Source organism: Juglans microcarpa x Juglans regia, chromosome 1D (genome assembly GCF_004785595.1).
Source record: "Juglans microcarpa x Juglans regia isolate MS1-56 chromosome 1D, Jm3101_v1.0, whole genome shotgun sequence".
Taxonomy (NCBI): Eukaryota; Viridiplantae; Streptophyta; class Magnoliopsida; order Fagales; family Juglandaceae; genus Juglans; species Juglans microcarpa x Juglans regia.
Window position 1 is genome coordinate 42,091,497 of NC_054594.1, and position 21,906 is coordinate 42,113,402.

Sequence of the window (21,906 nt, forward strand, 5' to 3'; positions counted from 1 at the left end):
GAACGTAAATTTTAAATTTATTTTCAAAAAATATATTATCTCATTTCATTATTATAATTTTTTTAAATCTCTACATAAAATAAAATAAATAATTCAACTTTTTCAAATCTCAAAATAAAAATAAAATTAAAAAATATATTCTAACAATATTTTATTCAATTTTTTAACTTTAATCTTAACTCATCTCATCTCTAAAAATAAATAAATCCAAATTTTAAACGTAAATTTCAAATTTATTTATTTTTATGGGACTTTAAGGGTTTTTTCTTTCCCTAAGCAAATGCGACTTTGAGGGAATGTTTGATAAAAAAATAATCTCCTCTCATTATTATAAATTTTTTAAATTTTAAAATAATAATAATATTAAAAAATAATATTTTATTCAACTAATTTAAAACTATTTTATCACATTTATATCCAAACCAGTCTCCTAAATTAAAAATGAACAGGCCTATAAAAGCTGCACGCGGTGAGGGGCTCTCAGGGCATCCTCAAATGTACCAAAATAAGAGCATATCAAATATAGCCCATGAACTGTTTTAGCCCACTTATGCAAAGCAATAACCAACACTACATTCTTCTTCGAATTCATTACCAACGGCCAACACTGCAACACAACCTCCATTGATTCAATGATTCAAAGCTCAGAGTCTAGGCCATCTATCCTCTCCAATATCTTTGCATTTTTCCAAAAGAACTTCGTCAACTTGTTGCGTTCTTCAGCCTCGCTAACATTCTCGACCTCAATTTCCTGTAAGCAGTGCCTCCAACATATGATAGGAACCGATCTGCAACCGCAACCGCAAGAGTCCTCTCTTCTTTCTGTCAGCTTCTTGTATATGAACTAAAATTAAGAGAAAGAGCAAGATGCAAATAAACAAACAAGTCATTAATGCCAACCATCTGTCCTCAAAAGAAAAATAGCAAAGTAATGTCAAAATAATTTAAGGATTAAATATTTTTCGTCAGCAATCTGTTTCAAGGCTTTAGAAAAGTTCTAGTGATATTGGTAGTACATAAAACCTGTGGCCGTGATCACTGTCATTTTTTGGTATCCACCATGGTGAGTAGTCTCACATGTTCTATGAAGTGGTCTTAAATAGTTGGTCAAACATAAACTCAACAAATTAGAGGAATTCACAATGATAATAACATCACTGTGAATCAAAAGAACATTCATATATCAGTTCCTATACCTTACAACTCATTGTTGGAACGAGCGAGTCTGGATGTTTTTGAAACTTTGTTCATTAGCATGCTTCTGTTTAGATCATTGTTGCTGTCTTTAGTTCTCATTTAACTTATAGATCGTGGCTGTAAGGGTTGAAACAGGGGATACAATAATGGTTCAAGAATCGGATGAACAAGGGTTAATAGTTCGTATGCATTATTCTTTATTTGAATCTAGGAGATTTTAATCGCACTGATGATTTTGTTGCTTATTGATCCTATTTTCCATAGTATGAAGAAAGAATAAAATGTGGAAAATAATCTAAAGCTAAATGCCAGGCTCTATGAAAGTGTTTGATACCTTAAAAGTTTTTGTGCCAAAACCAGATTCTATGAATAAAGTCTCTGGGTGGGGAGAAATCCAAAGCAAGCTATCCACAAGTTCTTCTGTTGCACAACTCATCAGAGGCTTATGTATCTTCAGCTTCAAATGCTTGACATTATACAAGGGGGGAAGTAGGCTTTCCCTCAGTTCGTTTGGAACAACCATATTCTTCTCAAATAAGGTAAACCAATAGGAAAATGTTAGAATCTTAATACAAAATTAAGATAGAAAGGATAGAAAGGAATTAAATCCAAACAAATGAAATTACTAATCTTGGCATACCTTGCCTGTGATACTCTGCAAAGTCAATAATTTAGAATGATTGAACTTGGACAGAAATTCAATCATTTGAACATACCAAGCAGTGTCGATGACACTGAGGCAGAAATGGATGTCAGATTGTAAGAGAGCTGGAGAATTTAATGAGAAGGGTATTGTATCACCATTATACTTGAATGAACACAGAGAAGGAGCATCAATCTCGACTTCAACAAGGAAGTCACATCTACACAAGAGCAATCTCTTAAGATGATGACTTGAGATTCTTATACTTTCCAACATTCTGCAATCACTTAGGGCCAAGTTCTCAAGGAGGGGAAATTCAGAGAAATGGTCATGGAACCACTCGTCTGTTATGGCTGCCATACATAATTTCAAAGTTTTCAAACTTTTACATGGGGCCAAGTTGATCTCACACGGCTTATACCGCCCGCTGTATTCAAAAGATTGAAGATTCAGTACTTGCATCTCAACCTTCTCGAGTTCACGATTGTTTTTCACCTCAACTGACTTAAGTTTGAGTAGACCAAAAACCTCAAAGCTTTTCAATCCACAGCAACCACTCAAATTCATATCCTCAATCATAGGACATCTAGCGACCAAGTTTTTAAAAATCTCATCTTCGATATAAACGTCCACAAGAGACAGCTTTTTCAAAGACAATAACTTGATGTCACTGTAGGGCAACCTCAACTTACAGTTAGAAAGTGTCAACATAGTTACTGATTTTGCAGCTAGAACAGCCCCGGGTAAATTATACCATTCTCTGTTTCTCAAAACAAGAATGCCAAGTTTGAGCTCATAAACATTACTCTCTAACAAATAGCCAATCCACCTGTCAAAGAGAGACGCCAATTCTGGATCATGGAAGGATATTTCAAGTGTAAACCTCCTTATACCTTTGAAATTGCGGTAGATTAGTAGAGTTTGTTCCGCAAAATTAAATAACTCGTCTCTTTTTCTTAGTCTTTCTGGGATACTCTCCCTAGTGTCGGAATGATTGGAAAACTTTGCGTCGAAGAAGGTTCTGTCAAATTCCAAAACCGGGAAATTAGTCCACACGTGCCTCCATCTCTTGGATAATACACTGGTTTGAAGTCCTTGTGTCATGGGGAGGAGGGACAGAATCTGTTGCAAAATGGGTTCCGGCAATTCTGATATCCGATCCATTGGGTCAGTTCTGCCCACCAAGTGATCACCTGCAGCTGAGGATAGCCCTGCTACCAAGAAAAGAAAAGGGGCTGCCAAATGGAAGTAGACTTGAGTGATCAAAACATTTAGGTATAATAATAAAGCTTGTTTAGAAAGACAAACTTAAAAATGTATATAAAGATTCCAATATTTCTGATGGGGGACGTTTGTTTGATAGTAATTAACGAACCGAAATCGAAATCGAGAAACCATCTGAAAAAATAGTTCACAGTCGAAAGGAGAGATGAAAATAGACATATAAGCGCAACTCGAAAAATATACATGCAATCTATAAGAGCGAAATGAGAATTAAAGAGCATAGTTCTCATCTTACAGATTGATGGGATAGTTCTGAAGTCAATTACGAAAAAACTACTCGTGAATGATCTTTGAACTCGAATGATCGACCAAGCAGCTGCAGAAAATGAATCAATCTGTAGCCCTCTCAAAAGTCAACAACCTCAATCCCGGTCTCTCTCTTAAAAGGAGTTGGTTGACTCGATCAATTTACAATATTTCTACCCTCCGATTCCATGATCTGGGAAATAATTATTAATATATCGGATTAAGATTCGTCCTGACCCTGAAAAGGGAAGATGGGTGTGAAAAGGGAGATTTCATCGGTACAAAGATCTTGAAGTGAGGTCATTACTGGGATCCACCTGTTATAGGGATGTCACCCGACGAAGAAGTAAACCGCCTAAAATTCTATTTTAAGCAATGCTTGATGAAGGCGCCAAAAATGGACTCGAAAATATCTTGGTCCGACGTAACGGTAATACATGGCTTCTGGGACGACGAAATTCAACCGTGACGAAAAGCTATATTAAGATGACACGACAACGTTAGACCTTTGGGAAATAATGGTTAATCAAGCTAACTCAGATTCGCTTGGAAAACTGATAGCTTTCCAATCTCTCAAAAATATATTTACAGCATTGATTAGAAACAGGATGATTACATATACAAATACGAGCATAACAATTTTTTCAAGTCCAGCTCAATACGGCTCAGTGGTTACTAGTTGCTAGCCATGTACGAGTAACGGGACACTAATCATAATTGTTTTCTTTCTTCCTGTATTGACCGAAATATGCGGAATGCCGATTCACTTGCTGATCTAGGATTGCGAGGCACAACCTTTATCACTTGTGCCCGCTGCTCGCTATTTTGGGCAATTTTATCTGATGCCTGAACTGTTGGCGTCGTAGGAAAGAGAGGAAGTGCATCCCCTATAGCCCTCTCAGAAGGACTACTAGCTGTACTTCCCTGGAACTCACTCTCTTTTGATGCAGGGAGTTTCCCAACTTGACCTGAGATTACCCAAGATACATTGCCAGACATGTTGCATGAGCTTTGATGGGGTATGGTGAAGTTTCTTTCCCCAGCCAATGCCTGATTGTTCTGCCCATTTGACTGAGCTGCAGCAAGCGGGCTCGTTTGCTCAACAGCTGAACTGGATAGAGATTGATTGACAAGTGGCATGCCATACAGAGGAAAGTATGACTGGCCTAAAGGGGGTGAACCCGGGAGAATTCCAAAACTTGGGTGAGAAACTGGCACACCATAAACAGTGTTTAACAAGTCTACGCTTCCTGGACTCACGCGGCCACAGTTCCCATATGCTGGTGCCATGAAACCTGCAGTTGGAAGACTGGATCCTGTATAGGGCTTGTAAACAAGTCCTTCGGATGGGGACATTGCAGGAACTAACCACTGATTTCCTGGTGGAGGGTGGAAACACCATGGGGCTGGCTTGGTATTTGTAGCCACAGGAGCTAAAGGCGGATTTGCTGAATGAAACCCATCATTAGATTGTGTGGTAACAAGTCCTTTATTGGAATCATTTTTTATAGAAGGAAGTGGAAACTTTCCAACTACATTCTCGTCTGCATATTCAATGTTGGGGTTTGACTTCAGAGAATTATTGTTGTCTCTAACAATCAGGGGAGCAGGTGGTTCTGGAACATGCGCAGACGACGGCAAATTCTTGACTGGAGATACTTTTATTGATTTTTTGCCCAAATACAGGTCATCTTCAAGCAATAGATCTGGCGACCCAGCAATCAATTTTTGTACCTGTACCAATTTGAAAGAGTAATGTGAATCTTTTCCACGAAGTGAATGGAATAAACCGGGAAAGAGATGAATGCATTGAAGTGAAAAAAACAGCTTAGCAATTTGACCGGGCAATGACCAGCTTACCTTTATCAGTCTATGCAACTCAAACACTTGCACCGCGAACACTCTTTGTTGACTGAAAATAATAACATAAAAGTTGGATCAAAGACTAAATAACATGCAATCATAAAAATTTAGAAAGGAAATATATAGAAAAAGTGACACTAGACAGAATCAACTTTATGGTCTCATCAAGAGCAACAATGAACTACGAAAACACCAACAAGGAGAGATTAGTCTGGCAAAACCAATATAGAAAGCCAACTGTTAATCCAAAAGGAAAAAAAGGCAATGGAACATCGCTGATTAAAAGAACTGAAGAATGATCTTGACTGACAAATGCCCAAAACAAGAAGCTGTAAACTGCAAATCCCAAAATTGACTTCTAATTTTAGTGTTAGATTGATGATTCAGAAAATAGCACTTTGAACAAGATTAAGCCCTCCTTGGAAACCCAAACGCTTAACACTGGCTACGGTTTAAGATAGATTGTCAGTATCTGATCACTCAAAATGCTCTTATATATTATGAATTATAGTATTGATAGATGACAATATTTATATCTCTTTTAGATCATTTCAATATTTTTTGATCCCCAGAAACCTGGCTGAAACATGAATCAAATATTTGTTGAACTGGATAGAAACACCATGTTATTGGCCCATGAATAGGTTCTGCAGAGCACTGGCATTGCTGAGACTAGGTAAGTGATCATATCCAGATAATTAATCATCAGATGATCCCCCTTATTAAAAAAACGGTGAGAAAAAAGCATGCAGCTAGGCTGGGGAAGAGATCCTGCCTTGCAACATTGAAAGAGGTTATATGCGGTTCCCAACAGCCCAGATGATACCCTGAAGGACAAGAGGCACAATGTTTAGACATCTACAAAATAAGTCATCGTCCTAGTGCATATTTCCTTAAGATCTTTTCATTGTTATTGAGTTTGGATGTGTAGAGTCAATGTGTTTATGTGATTCAAGGAAGCAAGATCGGCGGCCTGACCAAATTCACCTATAAAATATGACTCCTATACAATATTCTTCTAAATAAATGCACAAATGAGAACAGCAAAGAAGCTCAAATGAAAAATGCAAATTTAATAGTTGTGATGTGACTTAAATCCAAGATTCCTACTTCTCGCATTTCCAGAAGGAGAAAATTGGAACTACTGCTATTTGTAATTCTAATATGTCACTGGTTTACTTACCAGAAAGAAAGTCCAATGATTTGTGCAGAGAGAGAGAGAGAGAGAGAACTTCAAGTTTTACGAAAACCAGGAAAAGTATCAGAATAAAATGATGCATCCATTATGAAAACTTCCTACAAGTTGTAGAAGAGTTGGCAACCATTTACCAAATTCTTCAAACAATACCACGAATGACTGGATACAGATAAGCAGAAGTAAATGCACATAGCAATCACCAGGCAAGAGATACTCACTTGATGATAGCTCTTCTGGCTTTCCAGAATAGTTTCTCACCAATCACTCCAACAACATCATCAGGGGAAACATTCAAATTTGGCATAGATTCCACCACGTAGGTATCCAAGGCATTGTCAGGAATGCTTGCCACTTTTGTAGACTTGCATTTCTTATCTTCACAGCACTCACTGCCATTTACAAGCCCATTAATGCTTCTACATTCATCTCCAAGTGATGGACTTGAGCATGATTTGCTTCTCAACTCTGAAACATTTTTTGTACCTACGCCTATTCCAGGTTTTACAATGTCATCTCCGGGGGCTGTTCTGTCTTGCACAGTGACACAAGCTTTATGAAACTGCGAGCTCGTGTCTTTTAGCCTGTTCGAGTTATGTACCAAACTGCTTCTGTCTTCTTGATTGGAAGATTCTCGTGTTCTCTTTAATGATTCAGAATTTTTAACTCTAGCCAATGGGATAGAAGACGTATCAACCAAATTCTTATCTTTGCTTGACGTGATTGAAGCAGACCTTTCCAAAGGGGCTACATTGCCCTTAAACACCTTCGTATTATCTCCAGCTTGCTTCCTCTTGAATCCCATCCACTTTAAATCTATGGTGCCATTTCCATTTATCTGCTTTTCACAAGCAGTTTGAAGTTTCACTGAAGGGCTTAAGCTCAATGGAGGGAATTTTTCCTGATCTTTGCCACAATGTGGAGTTATTCCTAGCCCAGAGGTTAGAACTCTATCATCTTCACCTCCAAGTTTCTTTGAGGAGAGTTTCTTAAAGCAGGAAAAATTGTATGGACGAAAGGATTCACATTTGGAAGTTGATGATGATGGCCCCGTGGCATTCAAAGTTTGGAAACATGTAGGTTTCAGGGAATTCTGTTCATGACTCGCCATCACAGTGTTCAACTTATCCCCACTGAGAGAAGAAGGATGAGGATTCTCGGCCAGATGAGAAGGTGAAGGGGAGTTGCAGAACGGAGTTAACATACTCCTTTGGTGGACATCAACCTACAATGATGAATCATTTGGTATTATCAGACAAGTAAACGTATTCAATTACATGCAAAAACGTCTAGCCGTTCTCAGTAAAACTCATTTTAGTGAAAGGCAGTGAGACTTTCCATCAAAAGTGATAAATGACAGAATTATGCCACATGCAAGGCCATTTTGAAGAACCCAGAGCAGAAACGAAGGAAAGATACAATATAAATCCATAATTCTCCATGAGCAACCAGAAATATCAAACGACACTATTTCTTCCAAGTCAATTGAATCAATAAACAACCAACGAAGAAGAGTGAAACATACCCACAGAGAGATGAGGCAGGGGCAGATCAGTAACAGTATTAAAAAGTCAGTTCAATCAGACAGAATGGATTTCATTCGAATTAAATGACATATAACAGCATAGATCTAAAAAATAAGGCTTTCCCTTGATTACATGCTAAACAACCACAGTATATTTGGATCACTTTATAGGATGGAAACCAATTGTCTACGTAGACTATGACTTGGTACTAAGAACAGAAAGGCATAAGTTATATGAACTCACATGGCTCGCGGACATCGAAGGAGTCAAGCTGCTGCTGTTACTGGGCCGGATAGGCAACATGGATGCTGATCCAGAAGTCAACCTTTGAGAAGGAATACTGAGCTGTTCATAGAGAGCCATTTTGTTCCTTGGAGGTGCTCTTGGCCCTCCTTTCTCTGTATCATTTACATGAAGCCTGGGAAACATAGGACTAGTCGACTTTTCCTCATATTTTCCCCCTCTCATCCTCCTCTTTCTTCGCCACTATCTCCACTGAGAAAAGCTAATGCATTCATCAACTTCACATCAACATCCCATTTCCATTTTCCCCCCCAAAAGCCCAGAGTCACAAACCGAAAAACCTGCCTACCCAGAGTGCATACTTGAAATGTTTCGTAAGCCAAGTACAGCTCCACATGTACACAGGATCAACCTACTTCAGAAAACAAATTTTTTGGGATAAATTCAACCATAAAAACTAGAATTGACCTCCCCGGGTAGCAAAATAAATCAATCTGAAGAATTCACAACTTCACAAGATCAACACACCCCAAAGAAGTAGAAAGTGTCATTGAAAAATCCACTGGCAGCAGAAAGAGCATGGTGAAGAATTAGTGGGAAAACAAAAATTCAGGAGTACCCAAAACCAACCCACTTCACAAAATCAGAAATTTTTGGCCGTAAACCAAAAAGAGAACAGAGAACGAAAAACCAGTTTGCTACGTGAAGCAAAATTTTTCAAGTAATCAAAACCAATCCACCTCAAGAGAGACGAAAAAAAAACCAAAGCTTCAGTTGAAAATCAGATAAGAACAGCAATAGACTCACGAAAATTGTCGACACAACATGGAATATGAGGAGGTAAAGCGAAGTTAAAGCAGGAAAGGAGAGAGGGAATAAAAAAGATATACACGGGAAAGATAGATTCTGCGGGAGAAGAGGGTTTCCATGGAATTGCACAAGAGAGGATCTCATCAACGAAAAAGGTGGAGAACCAACAAAAATAACAAAGAGAGTTGTGGGCAATATGGGACCCAAGTGGATAGAAATGCAAGTCCTTTTAGAAAATGCCCAATCTCCAACAAAATTCCCCTACATCACCTTTTAACTCCCAAGATCCTGCCAACTCATCTACTTCGCGGATATCAGATAGACTCGTAGAGAGGACAAGTACGTTAAAAAACAAATAAAGATAATAACTTTGATAAAATTATTCAGATCAAATGATTGATACTGAGTGCAAAGGTAATTAAAAAACTCGGAGAGTTCAATAATTAACAATAATGCCGGCAAAATCTAGTTGAAATCCTAGAGACATCCCTATTCTTGGAATTATGGGGCTGAAACTGGAAGTCCCTTCACATGGAGTTTGTGGTCCTGTGGTCATGTTCTTTTTACGACCGCACGTTGTTTTTTTTTTTCTCCAAATTTGGCCCATCTTTTTGTTTATGTTTTTCCACGAAAAATCTCAGGCGCAGAAACTGTGCAACCATAGAGATTCGAGGGTTTGGCGCACGTATCTATCATGGGCGAACTTTAGAGGAAGACTCAGATTGAAGTTAGAGCCCCACAGATTCGATCTGAAAGTGAAGCTTTCTTTTCTTTTTTTATTGGGATTGTTCTTATGAAACTAATATTTTAATTTTTACGTGATTACTGAAACTAACATGCGATTTGCATGGCGTTTTAGGTATAAGACACGTGTACAATTTTGTACACGAGTATGGGTTGATGTGGATTAGAAAGTCAAGCAAGCAGAGCTAAAATTGATAAGAAAATATTGAACTTATTAATAGTTATATTATAAAATTTTAATTGGTGGTGTATTATCAATATAATAAATATTAGTTTACTATTATTTTAAAAATAAAAAATTAATTGTTGATGGGTGAGGCATGAATTTATTATCTCTAAATATTATTCGACAAGAATAAAGAAATTATTGCATAGTTTTAGACATGTGATACTCTCGTATGATTAAAAATCTCAATCATTAATTAGAAGCAATGATAATGTAAATAATCTCAATTATAAAGCATTAAACGACAAAATGAAAGTGTTAACTTATCTATACTATAAAACCATCTATTAATAATTAGCATCTCAATGAAAATGTGGGGTCGATCATGGCTTGAAAATCCTTTTTGCCTCGTCTCTTTCAAAGGGTCGAAGAGAGATAGGTCCAGTGCAATAGATATAGCCAATGAAAGTTGGGTCTAGCCATGGTGGCTCAGGGGCCAGACTCTCGTGTAAATAATAAGGTGAGGTTCACATAAGGTTTGTCTAAAATTAGAGCATTATTATTGGAAAGTCTTTATATTATGAGCTATTTATATATCATAATTTGATTTGTAAGATTTATGTTCGTTTGGATAAAAAGTTCAGACGAGATGATATGAGATATTTTAAATAGTAGTGAGATTTTTTGAGTTAAGATGAGATGAAATAGTTTGTAAAAAAAATATATATTTCGATAGTGAGATGAGATAAAATAGTTTTGACTTTTTGAGATTTGAAAAATGTGTGGGTCGCATTGTTTTATAGAGTACCCGAATTGTGCACTGTTCATATACAGTTCAAGCCAGTTTTCATTGTTCATGTTCTGTTTATGCACTGTTTATGTCAATTCGGTACTATTCACGCACTATTCATGTCAATTTTCATTGTTTTATATTATTTGTTTATTGTTCATTTAAGTTAATTTTTTAAAACTTAAGAAATGAAATATTGTGTTTAGATAGTCAAAATTACTGTATGGTACAACTCTAGATAAGATGTTTTCAACTGCATTGGCTAACCAAACCGACCCTTAAATTTTAAAATCTATATTTCAAATCAAATTATATTAGGTGGATAATATATTTTTTGTAAATACCTTTAAATAGAATTATTCATTGGTATTATGAATCGAGTTGCAAAGTTATCTTGCGGTACAAAAGGTGTGTATAATTTGTGGAGTTTTGGTCGTGTGAATGTGCGTTTTGCATATAATAGTGGTGCCTTTTACGAGTTTACCGTATTCCTTTTGAGTTTATTTTTTATTTTTTTTATTTTTTTCGGGGAGAGGATCGAATTCAAAACCTCAATTTTAGAGATTTGAGTGTTATACACAAGGCCATATGCCTTCGGCTTGAGTTTATTGCTTTTGGGTATAGATTATTAAACCTTTTGGACGTGGCTTTTACTTGTGATAGTGGGCCCAACCCCCTCTTTCTTCTTGGACATCTTTACGGCTTGCTTAACACAAAAACCTTGGTATGGGCCGGCAGATTTCTGGGTTTCTTAGAACTTTTATTACTAGTATTTTTTTTAAAAAAAAATCAAGGGGCTAAAACTAAAAGAGCTCTTTACTGTGATTTGATGTATAAATTTTTCTACGCTTCTAAGAGCTTAGGCCGTAAAGCTCTTTTGAAGATTGGGAAAAAAAGCTATCAAAAATAAGGTTGGCGAGAAATTATAGCTTAATACTATTTTGAGAAGAGAAACGCTTTGCAACAGCTCTGTTGCTGTTGGGCAAAAAACAGCCTACCAACAGGCTGACTACACGTAAGATGAAGGGTCTGTAGCACAATAGAAGGGAAATTAGTTGATTACATTCTATTACTGCAAGTAATAGCACAACTCACTGCTGGGAGACACATTGCACCGAATATGTTCCCCTCTCTAAAGAATCTGATTTTCCTTTCGAGATCTTCCCTCCCTCTAAAATTGGCCCACTGTTAATTTGTAAGGGCAGCTTCATTGTCAAGGCAGCTAGCCCTTTCTTAATCATGTCAATGGAGTTTTCAACTCATAAGCACATAAAAACTTTTCTCTTTTTAAGTACCAGCAGACCCAATACCCAAAACTCATATTTTCAAATGCCAACTGAAAACTAATCGGTTTCCGCACAACAACGCACAATGAGGTCTATGATGCAAACCCAGCAGCCCCCAAAATCAAGCAATGACCTGGAAATTGACCTCGCCCAATGCCTCTAACATCGATTCCACCATAGGCTTCTTTAAAGGCAACAAAATAAAGAGAACCAAAAAAAAAAAAAAAAAAAAAAAAATCAATTAACCAATCACTGATTGGACCAACTCTTCCAATTCAACTCCAATCGATTCCAATCCCATCCTTATTCATTCACAAAAACCTTATGCACCGAAATCGAAACACCGAAACCTGATGCACAAGATGGGGAGGGGGGGGTGGGGGAGGAGAAGTTTGGGTAAGGGATGAGATTTGGTGCAGGCAAGAACATAGTTAATCACATAACATGCTAACATGACAAAATGAGATTGGAGGGCTGGTTATGGCTTGCCTCCAGACCAGCTAGTCTCCAGGTTTTCCCTTTTGAGAAATATTTGATTTATAAAGAAATCTCACAAAATAAAATCTACAAATTGATGTGATTTATTTTGATATGATGAAATTATTTAATTTTTTTTTAAGGAATCACATCTAATTACGTCAATCTACAAACTTTATATTTCTGAAATCTCGTGACTTAGGCTTCGTTTGGAAGTATAAGTCATCTCAACTAATTTCAATTCATCATTACAATTTTTTCAAATTCTAATACAAAATATAATAAACAATTCAACTTTCTCAAATCTTAAAATAATAATAATATTAAAAAATAATATTCTAATAATATTTTATCATCTCAACTCAACTCAACTCACTTCAACATCCAAACAAAACCTTAATGGGTGTGATTTGGATATTAAGGGGTCTTTCGTTGTTATAGATCGGACTCTATTGTAATTTTATGTTGGGTAGGCTAGCTGAACAAAGCCACTCTTATTATGGGCTGAGCATAGACTGAGACAAAATAGAATCAACGAGATCCAACCCAAATAATGTATGCTCTGGACTCCACTGCAGACTCCAGTGATGGATCAGGGCAGTGGGCCTGGTGTCTGATGCACGTGGGGTGAGGGTCAGAAACTCAGCAGTCAGCATCATTCCCTGAGGAAGCCAGCTTGTGAAGTCCAGGGAGGGTTATCCTTCTCTTTTCTTCTTTTTTTTGGTCGGATTCCACGATTATTTATACCAAGTTCTAGAAAACGAAGAAAGGAAACTTGTGTGCATGCACTACACATACATTGGAGGAACTTTACTGCCATCCAAAGTGGGTAGTGAATCTAGTGATCGTCAGCTACATCATCGACCGCGACAAGTCGGCATTGCCGTTGTAAAATTCCTCCTCTTCGGCGGTGGTGGTCACCGGTCACATCCGTCCCCCCCATCTGGTCTGTGCCGACACCATCCCAATGCCCGTTTGGCATATCTTCTACAAGTTTAAGGTGTCAAATAGCATTAATAATATTGTTATTACAGCGTTGGCAATGGGCCATGTTTTGGTTAGGCTAACCCCGACACTTGGGCCATGCTTTTACTTTAAGGTGGTTATCTTCGGTGTACACGTCGGTCCATCGCATGACCATAGTCCAATGTCCTATTAATTCCCTCCAGATGTCATCTCCGAGTGAACAGGACTATGATTGATTCTAGGTTTTGGGCCCACAATTGTTTGTGTAATTTATCAATAATAATAATAATAATAAGAATAATAATAGAGGATGGTTTTTTGACGATAACATAAAAAAATGCCCCGATCCATATTTGGTATGCCAACATGAAACTCATATTATTGTGTGCTTTTATATAAACAAGTTGGGGCACAAGGATTCAATTCTCGGACCTATTTAAAGAGCGAAAAATATCATTAAATCACAAAGAAAATTATAAATTTAATTTATAAACTGATGTTATTTGATATGATTTTCGACTCTTATTATAAATTCATTCATGTTATTTTTTGCATTTAAACGGTGAGATTAGGAAAAAAAAATTAAAAAGGATGGAGATGGAGTGCAACATCTACATCAAATGAGAGGGCGTAGAACCTGATTGGAGTCATGTCATGGAAGATAATGTTAAATTGAATTTGGACTTCTTTCAGTCAATGGTCCCAGTTACAGCTCCACTGTTTCGGTTTCCCACGTGGGAGGATGCTATCCTATCACTTGTCCAACCAATAGTGCAGTGCCACATCTGAATGAGATCGTTGAGTTCACGTGTCAGCCGTAATAATAATACGAAGAAAGAAGGGGAAACCGTGGGTCCCTTAACAGTCGTTTAGATTTTAGCCTATTGAAAGGGACACAAGAGCAAGAGGCGAAGAGACTAGAGATGGTCGACGTGACGAGACGAGCCGAGCCGAATCGAAAGGAGAATTAATTGAATCGAGCCAAGAGTAACTCAACTCATCTCAAATTAGTATTTTTTATATTATTTTATTTTTTACCTATTTTATTATTATTATTTAATATTTAATTATTATTATTTCTTATTTTTTTATTATTATTTCCAAATATTCTTAAATATTCTTACCATCCAAACGTCAAATTGCATAAGCCGACAGCTTAAGCACGTACCCTTTTTTTGTTTTGTTAGAAAAGCCAAAAATAACGCGGGAGGGTGCATATGGCATTAATTGCGATTTTGACATTAGAGAGAGAGAGCGAGGGACCACTTTTTCACCACCAAGGCCCAAGAGAGGGCCCACTAAATTTTGAACTAGAACTAATAGTCTTTCCGATCGATTTTTCTTCGCCTATTCACATCTACTGTACCTGGGAATTCTCTGACGAGTAAATTCACAGACACAGGAGTTTTTTTTTTTTTTTTTTAATATTTGAATAAATTATAAGGTGAAAGGGAATTTTTTTCGTAAGAAAATCGTTAAAATTCTTTCCTAGGCAAATATGTTTATTAAGTTTTGATAAATACTTTAATTATAAAATTATTTTATAAAAATAAACTCCGAAATGATTTGATACAAATATATTAAATTATAAAATTATTTTTATTATAAAACATATTTAATATATCGTATAAAATTATGTCAATTATAAATTTTTTAACCTAACATTTATCTTAAAATTTTCTGTATATAATAATAAAATGCGTAGTACGTGACAAGTGGGGAGAAATATATATTGCCCTGTTTTACTCTTATTTGCTGTCTCCCAATTCATCAATTTAAAATTCAAGAACAGATTACACTCTCATATAATACACATTTTCTTTTTTTGAATGATTTGACATATAGTATATATACACTAAAAAGGATACATGGAGACTAATTCAGGAATAGAAAAAAAGAAAAAAGAAAAAAAGAAGTCCATGTGTTATGTTCCAACCTGAGGTCGTTTTGACATCTCTAATTCGAACTTAAATAGGAATGGGGTCAAAATTTGGAGACAAATCGCCCTGCATTGAGTCAACTCTTAAAGCAATCGTTTAAGTTGTCTCTATCACCACCAGTCTGTATATAAATCAGGTCTCCATTTTCTCTTGACTATCTTTTATGAAATCTTCTGTTTTTCTTTTTCCCCCCCATATTTTGTGATATACGAATTGGGATACTCAAATTAGCCAAGTAAGAGACGAAAGAAGAGGTGATGATCAAGGTTAGGAATAAGAAGCTCTTTATCTGCTGTTATTTTCTCTTTCTATATTCCAGTCTCTCTCTGTCTCTTTCTCTCTTTCAATGGATTTTCAGAGGATTTCTTGCAGGAAATCTGAGTTTCACTTATTTGTATCTTGATTTGCAGAGGTGGTGAAGAAACACATGCGAGTTGACAATAAGAGAGATAAGCAAATTTCCAGGGGAACCCATTAGTGAGCTGTAATCATGGGTCGCATGTGGGTAGGTCTTAGAACTTCTCTCTCTTCTCTCTTTTTGGTATAATAGAGTGGAAAGAAAACGAGAAAAACCAAGGTTTTGAAGAGACAAAACCCTGTTAGCAAATTGCCTCTGCTAATAATGCTATCTTCTTCTTCTCTGCCTGCCACCTTTGCTCGCCTGGCAATGTCTTTTTTATCATGCTAAACCTCCCACTTCCAGTTTTATGTTCAAATTGGTGATCCTGACTCCTGAGAATCATACCTGCAGATCCTCTTCCAGTTTTCATATATATTATATGTTATAATGGTTGTAACATGTATTCATCTCACTCTTTATCATCTCCAATGTTACTTACCTATTTAATCTATTTAGCGGTAGAAATCAGACAACCATATCATGCAAAAAAGATGCAGTTGACACTCTATTCAGGCGATTGACATGACAAGATTCGATTTGAATATGTGTTATAAATCAAATCTTATAATGTCTAAAGATGTATCATCCATCATAATTTATTAAGTAGAAGCTGTCCGTACAAATATTAGAAGCTGGTTTGGATTCAGGGATTAGATTAGATAAGATGAGATGATTTTAAATGAAAGATGGAAGTTGAATAAAATATTGTTAGAATATTATTTTTAATAATATTATTATTATTTTAAGATTTAAAAATATTGAATTATTTATTATATTTTATGTAGAAATTTAAAAAAAATTATAATAATAAGATGAGATGGAACACTTTCTCTAAATACCTTAGATGGGCTGCAACCATTTAATGGCATATAAGTCGAATTTCTCTAACCAGATAAGTCTGTTATTTAAAAAAGATCTGACATGTATCTACTGCCCCACTTTGAAGCATACAAATGAAACAGACAAGCACACTCCCCTATTAATGGTAACTTTTTGGGCACAAAGCCTATATTTAGTCGAACAAAAGATGGCTCACTTTAATTCTTGTCACACCATATTCATTATTTTTTGTGCCTTTTTAGGTGATATATTGTTTAATTATAAGATTTAAACCCATCCCATCTCTGTATATACAGTCTATATATAGATATGAACTAAAAGTGAGTTCAAGACACCATGATGAGGTATTAGGAAGAGATTGGTACCATGCACATCTTCATCGAGTAAACAGTACTGTAGCAGAAAGTGAAGCAGTAAAGGCTATGATTAAAACTATGATTAAGCTGGGAATTCCTTTTAGGAAGAAAGTGGTTCTGTTTAAAAGATGCTTTCTTTCTCACTGCAGTTTTATTGAAACTTTACAGTGCGCATGGAATACCATGAGCAACAAAAGGAGGTCAGAGTTTTCCCCAATTAAACTATTTAAGATTTTAAAATTCTTCTCTGAAATCTCATGCTCTCTCCCCGTCTGCAAAAATATACTCTTACACACCCACCAAACTGACTAAAAAGCCTTATCTTTTTCAAACCCATTACACTTGTTTCAACAGTTGCAACTATATTTTATTAGGCTTCTCCTTTTCTTACATTTTACATATTTATATGTTCTTCCCATCTATATAAGCATATATACCATTCAATATATAAAACAAAGCACTGTATCAATATTGGTCCTCTATGGCAGGCAGCTCAAGGTTAAAGAAATCTTCGTTTGCTGTATTTCCTTTGAGTCTTCTGTTTTGAGTAAAACTTGAATCAGAGAAACTCGATTCCATGATAGGTACTCGTAATTCTCTTGTTTTTCTTTATGGGATGCTTTTATTTTCCTTTGTTTTCTCTTACATGGGTTCTTCAAGCAGTTCCTTCGAGTTTCTTTCGGATAGTCCCCCATATATGGTACTGGAAAAAACTATGGGTTCTAAAACTGACGTTTGCAGTACCGGTTGTTCTGTTTTTCTGATAACAGTTTTCGTCGTATTGGATTAAAGCTGAAAGTGCTTAGTACCAGAACCGGCTTATGCAAAAGGTGATATATATGAAGCTAAGGCTTGGTTAATTTCTTTCTTTTATTGGCATCAAACAGACAGAAAAAATATTTGATGTTCAGTTGGCCTGTCCTTCGATTGCAGTCTGGAAGGGAGCTGAATCTGGAATTGGTATGTGATGTCTTATAAAAGGCTATAATTCAAATTAATTAATTTATTATGTTTTCTCTATGGCAACGATATTTGAAGAATATATATAAACTTCTCTGATTTGGTCTCATATTCATTTCCTCCACAATATGGATTTACAGGTATTGGAAGTACGCTTTTCATCATTTTAAATTTGTAAGATATCTTTGTCATATCGAACATTTCTGTAATCAATGGACGGTTTGGGTTGGGATGGCTCACTAGTTGTTACAAACACACCATCCTCGTGGTATCAACAAAGGGTTCAAGGAAGTTTGGTTTTGTCCAGCGAAAACTCAAGCGTTTTCAATCCTATCCAGGCGCTCCAAGAGGCTCAAACATCTCATGTATTTACAAATTCTGAAATAGCAAGGGTAATGGTTCAGCCACCAACTCTCACGTCGGATTCAATGAAGGTAGTGTCAAACATGAACCTATCCGACCGCCAAGAAGCTATGAGATTGGCAACAGATGCTGGGACACATTGGCCGGGAGAAGATTTAACATCTGAATTATGTCCTTCCACTTTGATGATCAAAAGGCCTTGCACAATGAATCCTTCGAGCGGTTTAAATGCTGATTTTAGCATGGCAAAACAATCACAAGAGGTCAACGGCTTACAAAATGGAAGGCCTCCAGTACCGACATGCTCTCTTGAGTCGTTGGATTGCTTGCTCTCAGCTACTACTAGCAACACAGACACGTCGGCCGAAGATGAGGGGATTTCCACTATTTTCTCTGACTGCAGAAATTTATGGAACTTTGGTTCTATTGGTGCAGTTTCATCAGGAGAGTGCGAGAATGATGCTTCCAATGCAATAAAAGAAAACATGCGCTGCCCAGTAAACGAGATTGAAAAGAGAGCATCGCAAAGTTCCTCGGATCTTTATGGAAACCATGGAAAATTTCGAGAATCTAAGCATGGTTCTACAAAGAGAATCAATGATCAAGGTGAGATCAAAGCTGGTCCAAATTGTAGTTTTGATCTTCTTCACACTGATTCTACTACAGAAGGTGGTTTTAAACTCATTTCTGAGATTCCGGCAAAACCCAAGAAGCCCAGATCAGAGAAGTGTCCCAGCACATCCAACATCAACTTCCAGCAGTCAAGTTCGTCGGTATCCTCTTCCGTCGAAGAACCTGATCCAGAGGCCATTGCACAAATGAAGGAGATGATTTATCGGGCTGCGGCTTTTAGGCCAGTGAACTTGGGTATGGATGTGGTGGAGAAGCCCAAGAGGAAGAATGTCCGAATATCATCGGATCCGCAAACTGTGGCTGCAAGGCAAAGGAGGGAGAGGATCAGTGAGAGAATTAGGGTTTTGCAGAGACTGGTTCCCGGTGGGAACAAGATGGACACTGCATCAATGCTTGATGAGGCTGCAAACTACCTCAAGTTTCTCAGGTCACAAGTCAAAGCATTGGAAAATCTAGGCCAGAAACTTGACTCGATGAATTGCCCCCCTGCAGACCTCGCCTTTTCTTTCAATCCCTCTTTTCCCATGCAAACCTATTTCCCACACCAAAACCCTAATCATATCCACCGTTATCCAAAGAGTTGAAAAATATTATTATCCAGAAGAAAAAAAAAAAAATCATTGGTATTTATCAAATCTCCTTCAAGTACATTAAGAAAATTTAACCAAAGACCCCTAATCATATCCATCATCATTTCAGCACCAATGATTAACATCCAAATCCCATTTCCTACCCAAAAACACAAAATCTAATCTCTGTGATCCACATGATCAAAATTCTGATTATTATATATTCGTGATCTAGAGTTCAAAACTCAGGCCGATAGTGGCTTTTTTTAATTATCTCCATCACAAGACCCACCACCCAAGATCAGCGAGAGATCTAGCTTTTTGGCTGCGCCATTCTCCCTAGCTAGTTGTTTTCCTGCCTCCACTGTTATTATGTTTTGTTTTTGAAGGAAGAGATAATCATAGTGGAAGTGGCAATTAATCATGTGAACATAGCCAAGCCATTCATGACCCTTTTTCTGCACAGAAAGGCTTAGCAATGATACTACTTATGATTAAGCTGAGGGGCAAGAAAGTGATTGTCACTTTGTTGTATAATCAATTATTTTAATGCGATCTATGTAGTTAAAGCTCACTTTGTTGATTATATCTATGTTATTCTGATGTTAATCTGTTACCTAAGCAATGCAAAAGACATTCTTCTTAAGAATTGAGGCCCAGCAGTGGTCCTGTCTCCTTGATTCAACCCAAAGCGTGCCCTTGAAAATCACCCCAACCTCATTGCTTAGCACGTGTTTATGCTTCTTTTTTTGGCTGGCCGCCCTGGCCATATCTCCATTTAAAAACTCCAAAATTTCCATTGGTTAGGCCACCTGGTGAGTATGTTATTATTCATAAATCTCACAGCCTTGCTAGTACTTGTTTATGCTTTATTGTTCGCTCATGGGCTTCTTTATAAAACCCTTTTCTATGTTTTCTTCATCTAAAACCCCTACCTCTGCTGCACTCTTTGCAGAGTCTGAGGCATGAACTCTATGATCACCTCAAAAACTCAAATAGTGACGTCTGAGCTTTAAAATGTGGGTCTTTTTGGGTCTGTAAGGTTTGGAAAGAGTTTGGTTTTTGCTTGGATCAAAGAGGTTATTGTGGTTGGGATTGTTTGCTAAATTTAGAATCTGTTGTGAAAAGAAACCAGATCTCCCGCTTGGATTTTCTTCTATTAATTCAACAAAAGGCCTCAAGATAAGCAGTTTGCGTGTGCTATAAACAACTTACACATTCATGTTTTGTTGGCTTTCGCAAGTGGGAGAGATTTGACTTTGTAACTTATACGGTTGTCATGCAGTTGCTTGCTGATCAGGATAGCTACATTTTCTCATGAGCTGCCCAAAGTAGCTCTTAAAGAAGAAGGCATCTCCCTAACTGTACGCATTACAGATGTCTTATTGTGATTGGTTTCAGCTATCTGCAATTGCCAATTGTAACTAGTTCCTTGGACCGTTGCTCCTTTTAACTTTTGTTTCATTTTTGTTTCATTTTTGTTCTATTTTGTTGAAGGCCCAAGGCCCAGTAAGCAGTATGGTCGGACTCTTATCAGCCCCAACGTTTCACTTATGTTTAAGGCCTAGTACGTCTGTCATTTGGACTGGATCTCTCGATTGACTCTCATGTCCATCCTCTGGTCGTGCTAGGCCCAAACATTACTCCTTTAGGTCCCGTTTGGTTTCATAGATAATCTCAACTCATCTCATCTCAACATCTAAATATCATTTAAACACAAACACTTTTTAATTTTAACTTCTTAAATTTTTAATTTTTTCATCTAATCAAAACAAATTTCCCAAACTTCCAAATAAATCACAAAAAACAATTAATCTTTTCAAATCTCAAAATAAAAATTATATTAAAAAATTATATTCTAACAATATTTTAACTTTATAATATTTTTATTTAACTTTTTCTCTATCATTTTGCAAAATCCTATAAAATATTTTAGCTCAAACAATTTCATTACTATTAACAAATTATCTATATTTCTTATCATCTCATTGTCTAAACGAATCCTTGGTCTTGTTGCTACCTGACTCTTGGTTGGCCTTTTGAGCAAGTTTTTCGTTGCTATTTCAACAGCTTTCCAGGCAGAGCCAATGCCGTAATCTCCCCGCAATCTCGGATCTACGATCTTTTGAATATCACCTTTAGCGAGCACGAGACTCACCTATTTACTTATCATCCTCGTGTATTCTCATAATTTTTTGCCATGGGAGGTCTACCTCATGTGATTATCTCAACCAGTAACTCCTAAACTATAAACTTCACTTTTCTCGATTAACCTGTTTGACGCGTAGTACCCGACAACAGAGTTCGTAAACATGCATGCATGTATGTTTAACATAGAATTTCTCGAATAAATTGATCCCTGGCTTCACTACACTACATATTCTAGTTTTCTTAATTACAAAGCTTGCA

General features: G+C 36.7%; 3 protein-coding genes across 10 annotated transcripts; 1 reads left to right on the plus strand and 2 right to left on the minus strand.

The window, feature by feature from the left end:
- Positions 1-591: 591 nt before the first annotated feature.
- LOC121259249 (putative F-box/LRR-repeat protein At3g18150) lies at positions 592-3,795 on the minus strand. The gene is made up of 4 exons (XM_041160758.1): positions 3,360-3,795; positions 1,838-3,051; positions 1,532-1,723; positions 592-844 (listed from the first exon to the last, which is right to left on the minus strand). The coding sequence occupies exons 2-4, from the start codon at positions 3,002-3,004 to the stop codon at positions 638-640; spliced, it is 1,566 nt and encodes a 521-aa protein (XP_041016692.1). The 5' UTR covers positions 3,005-3,051; positions 3,360-3,795; the 3' UTR covers positions 592-637.
- Positions 3,796-3,928: 133 nt separating this feature from the next.
- Positions 3,929-9,647, minus strand: LOC121258334 (protein EARLY FLOWERING 3-like). Its single transcript, XM_041159832.1, has 4 exons — positions 8,198-9,647; positions 6,650-7,653; positions 5,231-5,282; positions 3,929-5,104 (listed from the first exon to the last, which is right to left on the minus strand). Exons 1-4 carry the CDS (start codon positions 8,420-8,422, stop codon positions 4,082-4,084), a joined length of 2,304 nt encoding a protein of 767 aa, XP_041015766.1. The 5' UTR covers positions 8,423-9,647; the 3' UTR covers positions 3,929-4,081.
- Positions 9,648-15,525: 5,878 nt separating this feature from the next.
- LOC121259574 (transcription factor bHLH87-like) lies at positions 15,526-20,071 on the plus strand. Of its 8 annotated transcripts, none has more exons than XM_041161237.1 (6): positions 15,526-15,642; positions 15,787-15,881; positions 16,913-17,172; positions 17,461-17,556; positions 17,743-17,936; positions 18,073-20,071. In XM_041161237.1, exon 6 carries the CDS (start codon positions 18,145-18,147, stop codon positions 19,510-19,512), a length of 1,368 nt encoding a protein of 455 aa, XP_041017171.1. In that variant the 5' UTR covers positions 15,526-15,642; positions 15,787-15,881; positions 16,913-17,172; positions 17,461-17,556; positions 17,743-17,936; positions 18,073-18,144; the 3' UTR covers positions 19,513-20,071. The 8 variants fall into 8 exon arrangements, with proteins under 8 accessions (XP_041017171.1, XP_041017177.1, XP_041017144.1 ...); XM_041161243.1 differs by having other exon boundaries at positions 17,141-17,172; XM_041161210.1 differs by having other exon boundaries at positions 16,913-17,556.
- Positions 20,072-21,906: the final 1,835 nt, after the last annotated feature.

What these genes read in the sequence shown, in the direction of transcription:
- LOC121259249 (XM_041160758.1), bottom strand. Translation starts at nt 3,004, where the DNA reads ATGGATCGGATATCAGAATTGCCGGAACCCATTTTGCAACAGATTCTG. An exon ending in TGCAGAGTATCACAGGCAAG is followed by an intron (nt 1,724 to 1,837) that starts GTATGCCAAGAT and finishes TTATTTGAGAAG; the next exon opens with AATATGGTTGTTCCAAACGA. An exon ending in TTGGCACAAAAACTTTTAAG is followed by an intron (nt 845 to 1,531) that starts GTATCAAACACT and finishes TCTTAATTTTAG; the next exon opens with TTCATATACAAGAAGCTGAC.
- LOC121259574 (XM_041161216.1), top strand. Translation starts at nt 18,145, where the DNA reads ATGGACGGTTTGGGTTGGGATGGCTCACTAGTTGTTACAAACACACCA.
- LOC121258334 (XM_041159832.1), bottom strand. Translation starts at nt 8,422, where the DNA reads ATGAGAGGGGGAAAATATGAGGAAAAGTCGACTAGTCCTATGTTTCCC. An exon ending in CTTCGATGTCCGCGAGCCAT is followed by an intron (nt 7,654 to 8,197) that starts GTGAGTTCATAT and finishes TCATCATTGTAG; the next exon opens with GTTGATGTCCACCAAAGGAG. An exon ending in GCCAGAAGAGCTATCATCAA is followed by an intron (nt 5,283 to 6,649) that starts GTGAGTATCTCT and finishes TATTATTTTCAG; the next exon opens with TCAACAAAGAGTGTTCGCGG.